The 14,162-nt window shown below is 45.0% G+C and overlaps 1 protein-coding gene across 3 annotated transcripts in view; it reads left to right on the forward strand.

Moving 5' to 3' along the window:
• The window catches only part of vstm4a (V-set and transmembrane domain containing 4a), a 57,990-nt gene that overhangs the window by 14,896 nt on the left and 28,932 nt on the right, over positions 1 to 14,162 (forward strand). For all 3 annotated transcript variants that reach the window (XM_067972618.1, XM_067972620.1, XM_067972619.1), the window contains 3 exons: positions 685 to 1,077; positions 3,977 to 4,045; positions 12,679 to 12,747. In XM_067972618.1, coding sequence (XP_067828719.1) covers positions 685 to 1,077; positions 3,977 to 4,045; positions 12,679 to 12,747 — 531 coding nt within the window. The remainder of the gene's footprint in view (positions 1 to 684; positions 1,078 to 3,976; positions 4,046 to 12,678; positions 12,748 to 14,162) is intronic.

The following is a 14,162-nucleotide window of genomic DNA, read 5'->3' on the forward strand; positions in this document are numbered from 1 at the left end:
TAATTTGCCAAAGAAACTGACTAATGTACACCAATGAAACTATTAAATGGATCAGTATAGTTTTTTGTTAAAGCCATTTTCAATGATTTTAAATTAGATTACTCACATTTGGAGGACTGGACTCCCTTATTAAAAATGCTTACTTTTGGTGATAAACCCATTTTCAGCTGTATTGATAAAACTGCTCCAGTTTACCCTTAAATACATCAAGGAATACCTTTTAATGGAAAGAAAAAAGATAAGAAACGATTACGTTCTGTTACACTGCCCGATCGCGCTGGTTCATGGAAGATTTTATGTTTGCGATTATGCCCAAAGCCGAAACTCCATCCCTCCTCTGTTTTACACCAATGAACGCACCTCCTGGAAAAGCAATAAAGGTAAAAATGATAGTTCCCTGGTGGATCACTGTACTTGGTCTACCTAAAAGCTACAACAAAATCATTTATTAAAGGACAAGAAATGACTTGAACTATGATTTTCTTTGGATTTCGGTGGAGAACCTTAAGTGGTTAAATGGGTTATCTATTTAAAAGAAAATGTTATTACAGCAAACTAGGTTGTATACTATTGATGACATATAATAGCATAATATTGATACAATGTAATAGTATAACATTAACAGTATATATTGATACTATGTAATAGTATAATATTGACTATATTTCCGCCACCTGGTTACAGATATCTGTGAGGCCTTGAACGTCATTGTAACCCCAGGGCCTGTGGTGGAGTTCACTGAAGGGCAACGAAGCACTCTATTCTGCCGAGTATCTCAACAGAAAAGGAGAAATAGCTACTTGTCTCTGGTGTGGCTCTTCTCAAATTCATTGTACGACAATCAAAGAATCCTGAGGCTGAACCGAACGGGCCACGTGCAAGCATTTCGGAATTGTAGGGAGCGCCATTGTGAGCTTCAGTTCTTTGAACAGGGCCCAGCCAAGGTCTATGTATTGATCATCAACCAAATTCACAACAATGATGAAGGACATTACAGATGCAAAGTCCAGGAAATTGCAAACCTGAATAGGAAGTGGGTGTCGATATCTAATGGAGACAACACCACAGAAGTGAAAGGTAAGAATAAGCTTTGTATTGATCACCAAGTAGCTTTACTTAAATGTGTAGATAAAATGGTTGGATGCTCTTCAAATCATGAAGTTAAAAATGATTGAACTGTCTTGTAATTGCAATAAAAAAAGATTTATAAATTATTCTCGTAGTTTTACCTCACAATTCTCTTGTTGCCATAGCAACTATGGAGGCGAGAATAAAAATGCAGTTGTATGTAATCTTTACTGTGCTTAACAGCATTTTACAGCTACAATTAAATGCATTCACAAGATTGAATATGTTTGTGTGTCGTGAATAAAAACTATTATTGTTTTTCTACTTGCACAATTCTTGTCCAGATTCCAGATCTACTCTCAGAGCTTCCATGACAATTTCTCTATCCAGACTTTCCCACGATCCTCTACCTTGTTCAGCCAAGCCTCACCCCATGACTTCCCCATAATGCTCTCTGTTACTGTGTCTTTTTTGGGAGGGGAGTTGGGGGGAGGGAGTTTTATTATGTTGCAATACATTGGCTTGTTCTGGGTTGACACTAATTTGTTTCATTTAAGTGGCTTAAAACCATCAAAAAGAGGGCATTTCAATCCCATTAGCTGCAGTCAAAAGGCAAACCCCAGAGAGCAGGTGGTGGCCTATCCCCTGTGTCACTCAGTCCCCTCATGATAGACTTTTAATTCCTGCAATGAGGTTTTATCTCTACTTTCAATTGGCCATTATTTTTCTGGCTGGATTTCAGCAGTTAACATGCTGCCTTCATTAAAATACATTTGTGTGGAAAGACTAAATCTTGTAAACATCTTTCTAGTTTTCTTTAAAAAATATACTTTAAAAATCTCACAAGATGTTTTCAGACGTCTGGGAGAGAGATTTGAAAACCAAAAACCCTAGTTCTGGCTTGGCCCAGCACTGGCACTGTTCAGTTTAGATCAGTTTTCTGTTCCAGCTCCCAATTCACTTTAATTGTCAATTCTATCTCCTGAAAATACTTTCTTTAACCTTACTGATACTTGAAAAGACTGAGACGGCATCAAAACCCTTACAAGTTAGAACTACTGCTAGTTAATGACCAAACTTTTGTCAACCTGTAGGTTGAACATACCACAGTACTCATTTGTAAGCATTTGTACCACAATCATTCAAAAATACCTCCCTCCCAATGAGGAAAGGTAACTGTGCATAACATACAACACTATACAAATAAGACATTTTGAAGGAAACATCTGTCAGTATCTGGAACATGACACATATTTCCAGTTAATAGTTGGAATGATTCACTCAAGAGAGAAAGGGAACTTCTTCAGCAGGGTAAGGATCAAACTCAGTCTTATTTGATTTCCACGCTTCATTTGAATGCTGTAATCTGATCAGTTGAAGAGGCATCACGTATAGGTTGATGATATCACAGTGCTGTAACACAGCGAGAGACGGGTGGATGATAATTATATAACTGGAAAGTTAGGTGCTGAAGATATAAAACTACATGAAAAATCTGACTGAAATTCTAAAATCTTGAATGTGATTTAGAGCTTACAGTCTAATGCCAAATTAATAGAAGACTAGGGCTTGGGTTTTCTGTCATTTTCTGAAGACACTGATGGCTTAGAACAGGTAGCTGAGGGGTTTACTGTTCATTCCCTGAACACGCTACGAATCCACCTAGTAATATGGACAAGTGGAAATGCTCCCTCTAAGACACAGGGAGCTGCAAGAGTAGTCTGAAATACAGACGGTAAAAGTATCCAGAGCAAAAAAGAGTAAAGAAACTCCAAAACTATAACAGGGGTCAATATTTGCAGGGAGTCCCTAGACAGCAAAGTTTGAAAACCACTGGACTGTAGGAAGGGATCTCACTGGATTGAAAAACATCGGAAACCGGGCGAGTAGACAATTAAATTCAGCTGGGTGATTTACCCGCTGATGTCCTGCCTGGATCCATCTGCCTTCAATTTTAACCTGCTCTTCTCAGCAGGTGGCAAAGCCAGCCAGCTGGGTCCTTCTTTAAATATATAATTGTAAACAATTTTACAACACCAAGTTATAGTCCAGCAATTTTATTTTAAATTCACAAGCTTTCGGAGGCTACCTCCTTCCTCAGGTGAACGATGTGGAAATGAAATCCTCGAAATGAAATCGCATTTATAATTCACAGAACAATGCTTGGTGATTACAGACAGTTTTTTCAACTGCCCGTTGCCAAGGCAATCAGTGTGCAGACAGACAGGTGTTACCTGCAAGGTCTCAGAATATACAAATCACCAAAAAAACAACAAACAAAAAAAAACAGAGATAGAGAGGTAGAAACATAGAAAAGACAGCAACTGACCCGTTATATTAAAAACAGATAACATTTGTTCGCTGGTGGGGTAACGTGTAGCGTGACATGAATATATTAAATATATAGATCAGGGTCCGATGATGTCATTGAGGCCCTGATTGCGATTTTAACTCCCACCTGAACAGGGAAGTCGCTGTGGCTTTCCCACTAGGTAAAGTCAAATGAGAAGATGCCATTCAAGGTAAGTTTCATTTACTTTCCTTTGTGGGGACCAGAGGAACAGGAGTGCTCCTCCAGGCCTGACATGGAAGGTTTAATCATCTCCTGCCCCATGCCTACCACCCACCCCCTCTCCCTCACCACTGTCGTACTGCGAGATCTCCCCATGATCCTTGGCCCCCCCCCATTTACCTGAGTGCTGCCAGAAATCAACTGGCAGTTACAATCCCTCCCCCACTGTGTCAGCTGCTCTGAATATGAAAGGAGTGCAAGAGAATATGCTGTACATGAGAACTACAACAGAAACTAAAGAGCGTCTGTCATGTTTAAAACTATGCATTTGATACTAATGATCAAAGGAGCACAAAAATCACATGGTTATTTTGATTTTTTTTTACTTGGTAACAGTGCGTGTACCACAGACAACAACTGTGCAGATCACGGAGAGTACAAGTGAAACTTGGACACTTTTTGAAGGTAAAATGGTTTTCCCCCTCAGATTGAATTGCATATTAACACCATGGGAATCTCTGTTCAGCAATTAGCCAGTCTTCAATGATTTCTGAAGGACATGACCAATAAAAATCAGAGCAACTTATACGGTTCCAATGTGACCTATAATTAAATATCGTCATCACTTTACTGCACTGCAGGTGACGGCAGCCCTGACCTCCGCGGTCTGCGGAGATGGAACAGTAAAGTAAATGAGATAGGCACATGGGAGCAGGAGTAGGCCATTCAGCCCATCGAGCTTGTTTCACCATTCCATTAGATCATGGCTGATCTGTACCTTAACTCCATCTACCTGCCTTGGTTCCCTAACCCTTAATACCCTTGCCTAACAAAAGCATATCAATCGCAGTTTTGAAATCTTCGGAGGCCGCGCACGTTACCTAACGAGAGAGTTTTTGTGGGAGCCTCCAGAAGCAGAAACACCCCAATGGACTTGTCACCTCGGGCAGAGGCAGTGAAGTATCTTGCCACTCACAGGCCTGTACTGACCTTCCGCGGCCATTAGGCAGGGCACAGTCGCAAATATGTAACCATAAAGCGCGATTGTTTCTACTTTGCTGCGGAAACTGTCACACAATGTGTACCAGGCAGTTTTTAAAGACCTGACCTGATAATACACAAGCTCTTGCCAAGCACCAACTCAGATCCAAGGCACTGTCGAAATTGCTCTGTTTATATTACATAGAATTAACAACAGAGGGTGGTTGTCGAGGGTTGTTTTTCAAACTGGATGCCTGTGTCCAGCGGTGTGCCTCAGGGATCGGTGCTGGGTCCGCTGTTATTTGTTATTTATATTAATGATTTGGATGAGAATTTAGGAGGCATGGTTAGTAAGTTTGCAGATGACACCAAGATTGGTGGCATTGTGGACAGTGAAGAAGGTTATCTAGGATTGCAACGGGATCTTGATAAATTGGGCCAGTGGGCCGATGAATGGCAGATGGAGTTTAATTTAGATAAATGTGAGGTGATGCATTTTGGTAGATCGAATCGGGCCAGGACCTACTCCGTTAATGGTAGGGCGTTGGGGAGAGTTATCGAACAAAGAGATCTAGGAGTACAGATTCATAGCTCCTTGAAAGTGGAGTCACAGGTGGATAGGGTGGTGAAGAAGGCATTCAGCATGCTTGGTTTCATTGGTCAGAACATTGAATGCAGGAGTTGGGATGTCTTGTTGAAGTTGTACAGGGCATTGGTGAGGCCACACTTGGAGTACTGTGTACAGTTCTGGTCACCCTATTATAGAAAGGATATTATTAAACTAGAAAGAGTGCAGAAAAGATTTACTAGGATGCTACCGGGACTTGATGGTTTGACTTACAGGGAGAGGTTAGACAGACTGGGACTTTATTCCCTGGAGAGTAGGAGGTTAAGGGGTGATCTTATAGAAGTCTATAAAATAATGAGGGGCATAGATAAGGTCGATAGTCAAAATCTTTTCCCAAAGGTAGGGGAGTCTATAACGAGGGGGCACAGATTTAAGGTGAGAGGGGAGAGATACAAAAGGATCCAGAGGGGCAATTTTTTCACTCAAAGGGTGGTGAGTGTCTGGAACGAGCTGCCAGAGGCAGTAGTAGAGGCGGGTACAATTTTGTCTTTTAAAAAACATTTGGACAGTTACATGGGGAAGATGGGTATCGAGGGATATGGGCCAAGTGCAGGCAATTGGGACTAGCTTAGTGGTATAAACTGGGCGACATGGACATGTTGGGCCGAAGGGCCTGTTTCCATGTTGTAACTTCTATGATTCTATTCTAACATAGAAACAGGCCATTCGGCCCAGCTGGTCTATGCTGGTGGTTATGCTCCACGTGAGCTCTCCTCCCACCGCTCTTCATCTCACCCTATCAGCATATCTTTCTATTCCCTTTTCCCTCATGTGCTTATCTAGCTCCCCCTTAAATACGTCTATTCGCCTCAACTATTCCTTGTGATAGTGGGTTCCACATTTAAACTACTCTTTGGGTAAAGAGGTTTCTCCTGAATTCCCTATCGGATTTATTGGTGACTGTCTGATATTTATGGCCCCTAGTTTTGGTCTCCCCCACAAGTGGAAACATCTTCTCAAGGTCTACTCTATCAAACCCCTTCATAATTTGTAAGACCTCTATTAGATCGTTCCTCAGCCTTCTCTTTTCCAGAGAAAAAGAAAATTGTGGCACAAGATTCCTTAGTGGCAAAAACTAAATAAAAAGAAACTCCCGCAATTACAAACCATACAGTAAACCGACAGCATCATTAAACATGGTCGGTTATCTCGAAGTATCTATATCAGGGTGCGTTAACACAGTTTGTTTTCTTTGTTACTCAGACATAAGGGGCATTTTAACTTTGAAGTCCTGGGTGCATTGGAGGCGGGGGTGGCGGCAAACAAAATCGGGAATTTCTGGAGTGGGAAGGAATCACGGCTCCAACCTGCCGAAGAACACGCAGGATCCAGATCCATCTGGGTGCGCTCGCGGTTCCCGAACCCGGCAATTAAAGCCGGCGGGACGATATTTAAACCAGGAATTCAAATGTTTAAAGTTGTTGGAATCTTCATTAATGTTGTTACTCATGCTGGGAAGCGATTTCAACACTGCCTCAGCGTGTTTCCTGTGCTGTGTGACGCACACCATGGGAAACTAAGCAGGTTGCAGCCGGCAGCCATTTGGCCATTTAAATCCCTGTTTGACAGATGGGGATAAAAGTTGAGTACTTGCAGCAGGGCACTCCGTTCTCTCAGACAAACTTTTGGCTGGGAGATCTTTGTGTTTAGACTGAAAATTCTCGGTTCACTCAGAATTGTTCTGTTTACACACATTTACCAACTTTTTGGAGCCCTTCAAATTGACAACATCGGGATGGGGGGTGGTGATAGCTGCCTTCACCAGTACATCAGACGAGGAGCAACATCATCATCCTCGCCAGGCACGGCATGCACTCTGCCACTTGCAGCTCCAACCAGATAGAGGTGCGCCACAGGGACTTGCACAGAGAGGGGAACATCAGAGGGACCAACGTCGCAGGAGGCACTACCCTGGTGAGAAGGTCTACAGACCGAGGCTGAGGTTCCTGGACACCTCTGAGGAGCAGTGCCTACGAAGGCTGAGAGTGAGTCATCAGGTGGTCGCTGACATAAGAACATAAGAAATAGGAGCAGGAGTAGGCCAATCGGCCCCTCAAGCCTGCTCCGCCATTCAATAAGATCATGGCTGATCTGATCCTAACCTCAAATCTAAATTCATGTCCAATTTCCTGCCCGCTCCCTGTAACCCCTAATTCCCTTTACTTCTAGGAAACTGTCTATTTCTGTTTTAAATTTATTTAATGATGTAGCTTCCACAGCTTCCTGGGGCAGCAAATTCCACAGACCTACCACCCTCTGAGTGAAGAAGTTTCTCCTCATCTCAGTTTTGAAAGAGCAGCCCCTTATTCTAAGATTATGCCCCCTAGTTCTAGTTTCACCCATCCTTGGGAACATCCTTACCGCATCCACCCGATCAAGCCCCTTCACAATCTTATATGTTTCAATAAGATCGCCTCTCATTCTTCTGAACTCCAATGAGTAGAGTCCCAATCTACTCAACCTCTCCTCATATGTCCACCCCCTCATCCCCGGGATTAACCGAGTGAACCTTCTTTGTACTGCCTCGAGAGCAAGTATGTCTTTTCTTAAGTATGGAGACCAAAACTTTATGCAGTATTCCAGGTGCGGTCTCACCAATACCTTATATAACTGCAGCAATACCTCCCTGTTTTTATATTCTATCCCCCTAGCAATAAAAGCCATCTGTAGCCTCTTTCCTGCAGAGCTGCTCCTGGCTGGGCCTGGTGGCATCGCATTGCCCGTGGCAGTTAAAGTGACCGCTGCCCTCAACTTCTTCGCCTCCAGATCATTCCAGGGTGTCGCCGGTGACATTGCTGGGGTCTCTCAGTCGTCTGCCCACAAGTGCATAAGACAGGCCACCGATGGTTTGTTTATCAGGGCGTTACACTACGTCAACTTCCCCATGGACGACCTCAGCCAGACGGAGAGGGCAAGTGGGATTCCACTCTGCGGTTGGCTTCCCACAGGTACAGGCTGCAGTTGATTGCACGCATACAGCAATCCGAGCATCTCCACACGAGCCAGGACTGTTCATCAACAGAAAGGGGTATCAATCCATCAACGCGCAGCTCATTTGTGACCACAGGAAAAGATTTCTTCACGTGTGAGAGATTCCCTGCCAGCTGCCATGGTTCATTCATTCTGCGGGAATCCAAAATCCCGGCCCTCTTCCACGCATCAAACACCTTTAAGGGCTCCTCGAAGACAAAGGGATATCCGCTGCACATGTGGCTCGTGATACCTGAGAAATCCCATTAGCGGGGCACAGCGTTGATACAACAACAGTCACATCGCCACCAGGCCTGTCACTATACCAGCGATAGGACTGCTCAAGATGCGATTTCAGTGCCTGGATCAGGGCTTCAATACACACCAGCGAGAGTGGGTAGAATTATAGTTGTCTGTTGCGTTCTGCACAACATGGCAACAGAGAGGGTTACCGGTAAATGAGGCCCCGTGCCCTCATCCAGAATCCGCATCTGCCATCAACATTAAGGAGGAGGACGAGGAAGAGGACGAGGAGGAACCTATCAGCAGAGCTGCGGCCCACATGGCTGCTCGTGAGGCCAGGGAGTCACTAATATTTGAAAGATTTGCATAAGGACATCTGCAAAGTGAGGATATTCCAGTCCTTAGACCACCTGGAAAGAGCAGCGCCAACACAGCACATAACCTTCGTGATCACAAAACCTTAGCCTTTCACTTCCTACTATTTCTACATGCTACATCCCCTGTGACTGTAGCAGAGGTAGCGGCAGGTTGCTCATGTCCATGCCCTGACTGTTGAGATGCTTTCGGCCTACGCCCTCTGGGTTTTGGAGCCCGTGAGGGCCCCGCCAAAGGCTGCTCCATCTGCACCTGTGCAGGGGTAGACTCGGCCACCTGGAGAGGAGGCAGCATTGTGGCTACAGGTTGAGAGGGGGGCAACGGGTGAGACGTGGGAGCGCTTTGAATGGCGTCCCCACTTCCATGTCCCCTTTTGCCATCATCCCTCTTCTGGGCCAAGCCCACATCACTCCTGCCACCCTGCTGATGCCTTGGAAGCCCACTTGTAAAGTTTCTGTCTGTCTGTTTAAGGCAGCAGAATGTTGTTCAACCTGAGTCCGCACAGCCATTGTTAGGGCCTGAATGGACTCATTTGTAAATCGTGCTTGAAGCTCAATGGAGGCTAGCCTTCTCTCCATCGCAGACTTTCCTGCACTTAACTATGCCACCAGTCACCACTGCAGGAGTTGGACTCTTCCATCCTTACCGTTATTATGGACAGTGTGCGTGGCATCTGTTCCAGTACCTCGCAAATGTGCTCCTTTTAAAGGCTGGCCCTCGGGGTTCAGCATCTGTGTCCAGCTGAGCCGGGTCTGGAGAGGAGTGCTCCCATTGCTGCGGACTCTCCACAGCTGCCCCTGCCACCAATGTCTGTTCATGCTCACTTGTGTGCGGTGACTCACCAGGCGCCAACCCAACTAACCGACTACTGGGACCCACCGAGGTGTGAGTATCTGCGCTGGTGGATGGCTCACTAAGATGTGACGGTGCACCCTCAGAGGACGGGAGCTCCAGTGAGGAATTTCCCTTTCCCGTCACTTCGGTCGCTGAAGGGCCTGGAAGAGAACAGACGGCAATATTAAGCATCATCACAGATGTGTTATGTTGTGATGAGCATACTGAAGTGTTCAACATGCCAGTCATTGTTAACATCAATCCATGTTGTGTGTGATGAATGTCAAAGTTGTGTCACCAGATGTTTGTAGGGTGCCAGTCTCAGTGTCCCAGACAGACAGGCACTCGAGGGTGCGGCTGATCTCCAGGGCCTCCTGCTCCGCCTCTGTGAGGACCACTCGGGGCCCCCTCCAGTCCTCGCCCTCTCCCGTACATTTTGTGCTCTCTTTTCCTACAAGGGGAGAAAGTACAGACGTGTGAGTGAGGGTGAAGTGGTCAGGCGATTAATGCATTGCTTTGGGTGAGACTGATCGTGAAAGAGGTGCATCAGAGGGTGAGTATCAGACAGGCATCACATTGGATCAGGATTGGGGTGAGTGGTAGTGGTGGGGTCACAAATGGGGAGGTGAGGAAGTGCTCAGGGAGTGAAGGTAAGTTGAGGATGAGCCTTAAGTGGGTGTGAGGAGTGATGTGATGGAGTAGCCCTGGCAGTGCAGAATGAGTTTGGGAGGGGGGCGGGGTGGGGGGGTGATGTGCAACACGGAATGCAGGAGAATTAATAAGTATGCTCACTTTTGCTGACCTAGTTAGGTTATTGAAACGCTTCCTACACTGCACCCAAGTGTGGGAGATGTTGCTCCTGCTGGTCACCTCCTCAGTCGCCTCGAGCCAGACCTTCTTGGTGGCAGAGGCAAGGCGTTTCCTCCTGTCCACCGGGTAAAATATTTCCCTCCTCATCCTGGCCAGCAGCATCTCAAGTGAGACGTCACTGAATCTTGCCCCTCTGCTGTTCCATTCTGCCTGGTTTAGCTTTGATAGGTAACGCATCAAATTCCTCATTTCATTGTTTCTTAATCTCTTTCCTAACAACCGCCTGAATGGTTTCATTTTTCTGAATGGTCAACTCTGGTCTTTTTGTTTGCTTCAGCGGCTCTGCTTACCTGTACTGTTGGTCTAAAGTCAGGCTATGCTCCCTCAGCCCTCTTTCTCGCAGAGAGTTCCCACAAATTATTCCGCCCTTTAATATATTGCTGCCTTTTTAAGATATTTTATAAATTTGGAATCAATTCACCGATCCTCCATTTGGCTCCAAATGTCCTCCACCTGCTCCATGCATTCAAAAAAAAATCTCACCGTAGTCTATCTTCAAACAATAGAGAATCCTCAACATGTACATTCAAAATAGATAATTTTTCTTCAGTGGCAGAGCCAGTGGTGGGGGGAGGGGTCCAAGGGGAGTCTTGACCCTTCCCTCCCCCCAATCATTTTGAGGTCAGCCATCGTGGCTCTGGAGGATCGTCTGTGTTTCGTTCCCAGGAACCTCGGTTATCAATCTTTGGCCTCCAAGTTTGGCCTGCAAGACGATGTACGTCAGTATTCCCTGGTACATCTCCCCACATCGACCAAATCTCGAGTTGGAACTCCTCCCTCCTCACCCCACACTCCGCTCCCGAGTTGACCAAACCCAGCTCCGCTACTATTTTTCTTGGATCTTAATGATCCTTCGGTCAAACAGGTGGTTGCGTTTATCTGATTTGCTGAGGTGTGTCGACCCTGAGTTTGTTTAATTCCTTAAATATACCGGGGGGGGGGGATGTTTCTTGCTTGTTTCCGTTAATTTTGTGCCCAGATTCCAGCGCAATCTGGGCGGCATCAGCCGAAGCTGCACAAAAGATCGGGAAATTTAAAACGAAACGTAGGTGAGTTACGCCCAAAGCCACTTACGTGATCGTTTACACTGGTTCAAGATTCAGTTTGATTCAGATCCTCCAAAGCCGGAATCAGGCCCTGCCCACTAACCTGGCCCCGCCCCCCAGGTCAGAATTGCGAGAGTCCACGGATTGCGCTGGTTCAGGAAGGCTCTTCAATTTGCGTTCATTTTCTTAGGTGCACAGGCACTAGTAGGCATGAATTTTAGCGGAAACAAGAAGTGTAACCTAACCAGTGCAATTTCAAACGGAATTTAGGTGCAATTTCCCGATCCCGCCCAAAGTGGAAACTACCCCAGTTTGTCCTTAATGGATAGTGTTATCTATTTAGCACATCATTGGATTGCCAACCCTCCAGGATTGTCCTAGAGTCTCCAAGAATTAAATATTAATCCTGAACACAGAGAACATTTGAAGGTAAACTGTAGGGGCATTAAAAAAAATTGTGTGTTTTTTCATTTTCTTTTTGTTTATTAGTAATAAAAATATTGGAGATGAGAAAAGAGTCTGTTTGAAAGGCAGGATTGTTAGAGGCAAGAGGCCGTGAGATGAAACCTCCAGGAATCCGTCCAACCAAAGTTAGCAGCCCAAGAATATCATCTGGCATATTGCTTTCAAAATTTCCACCTTTCAGCATTTACTGAGTTGCACTCAGTGTTAGTTTTACTGCGTTTAACTGAAGATTGCAGGAGGCAGCCATGTTATTGGCAACACTGCCTCTCCTATAGGACCTCAGTGTAGCCTGTGACCTTGCAAAACACCCAACTCAATGCGGGATCAATAAATCCTCATGGAGAAACTTTGTGGCATGCAGTGTGTTCTCTTAGCAACTGGTATTTGGGGCAATTCACACAGGAACTATGATACAATAAGGAAACATAAGAACATAAGAAATAGGAGCAGGAGTAGGCCAATCGGCCCTTCGAGCCTGCTCCGCCATTCAATAAGATCATGGCTGATGTGATCCTAACCTCAAATCTAAATTCATGTCCAATTTCATCGCTGCACCAATTAAATATTTGTTGATCTGAGACTGATGCACCAAATCTAATGTCTGCAGTTCAATATTAAGAACTGACATCAAATAAAGGAGGTTTTGTGAACCAACACAAATGAACAATGTTGTTTATCACTTGCAGATCCTCTTCTGGAAACTTCCACTGTGCTGATTTCCAAGAATCCTAAGGAAGCACGGAGAATATTTGAAGGTAAGGTTCCTCGGCATTCCAGATTAATTCTCCAAGTGCTGGAACTGGGAAAACTATTCAGCATGAGAGCAATTCTTATGATGGTATTTGTGCCAAATACAATCTTATGATTCAGCACCTTCATAAGTTCAGGGAAGAAAATTAGAAGTGGGGGGGAGAAATATTTGAGGGTATGACAGATTTTTTTATTTGTTTTTTGCACAGCAACAATGATTAATATTGATATGGCACATTTAATGTAGTAAAACATCCCAAGATGCTTCACAAAATTGAATACTAAGCAGTTGCAGGAAGAAAAATTGTGAAGATGTGGTCAAAGAAGTAGGTCGTGAGGTTTTAAAATGGGAGAGAAGTAACAACGTGGACAGGTTTCGAGAAGGAATTCTGGAGTATGGGACCAAAGCGGCTGATGGTTCTGCCGCTGGAGGAGGAATGGAGGGAGTGGCTGATGCAAAGGAGGCCGGAGATGGAAGAGGAGACCGTGCGTTCTGGAGGAGGAGGAGCAGAGGTAGGAAGTGGTAAGGAGGGATTTGTAGATGAGGATGAAAGTTTTGAATTTAGTGTCTTTGTGGACAGGGAGCTAATGGAGGTTGGCAAAGACAGAAGTTAAAGGGGAGTAGGATGCTGCAGGACAGGATGCAGGCAGTTGACTTTTGACAAGTTGGAGTTTATGTTGGGTGGAGCATTCAGTCGACATATTATGACTCATCCAGTCCATGTTTGTGAGTGATGTTGTCAGCTAGGTGCTTGACACAGGAAGGGTGCAGAGAGCCTGTGAGTTGAGCACACACAGCTGAAGGAGATGGTGAAAGAGCAAAATACTTAAGCCTTGTTTTAAAAGCAAAAGTTTCCCTTGTGTTCGCTATTTACCACAGTTTGAATCTAGCTCCAGGTTCAGTCCACTTATCCAAACCAAGTCCAGTAAGTTCGTCCTTAGTGCACAGCTACTATCTCAGACATCGGAGAGCCATTACGTTGTTGGTCTCTTTGTACCATAACCTACTGCAGGTGTCCGCCTTGGCACATTGGTAGTACTCTCACCTCTGAGTTAGAAGGTTGTGGGTTCAAGTCCCACTTCAGAGACTGGAGCACATAATCCAGGCTGACACTTCACTGCAGTACTGGGGGAGTGCTACACTGTTAGAGGTGCTGTCTTTTGGAGAAGACATTAATCCGAGGGCCCCATCTGTCCTCTCCAGTGGACATAAAAGATCCCATGGTACTATTTCGAAGAACAGGGACATTCTCCCCGGTGTCCTGGCCAATGTTTATCCCTCAACCAACATCACTTAAAAAAAACAGATTATCTGGTCATTATCACATTGCTGTTTGTGGGACCTTGCTGTGCGGAAATTGGTGGCCACATTTCGTATCGTTACTACAGTAGGTACAGTTCCAAAGTATTTGATTGGCTG

This window comes from Heptranchias perlo, chromosome 36, assembly GCF_035084215.1.
Source record: "Heptranchias perlo isolate sHepPer1 chromosome 36, sHepPer1.hap1, whole genome shotgun sequence".
NCBI classification, from domain to species: domain Eukaryota; kingdom Metazoa; phylum Chordata; class Chondrichthyes; order Hexanchiformes; family Hexanchidae; genus Heptranchias; species Heptranchias perlo.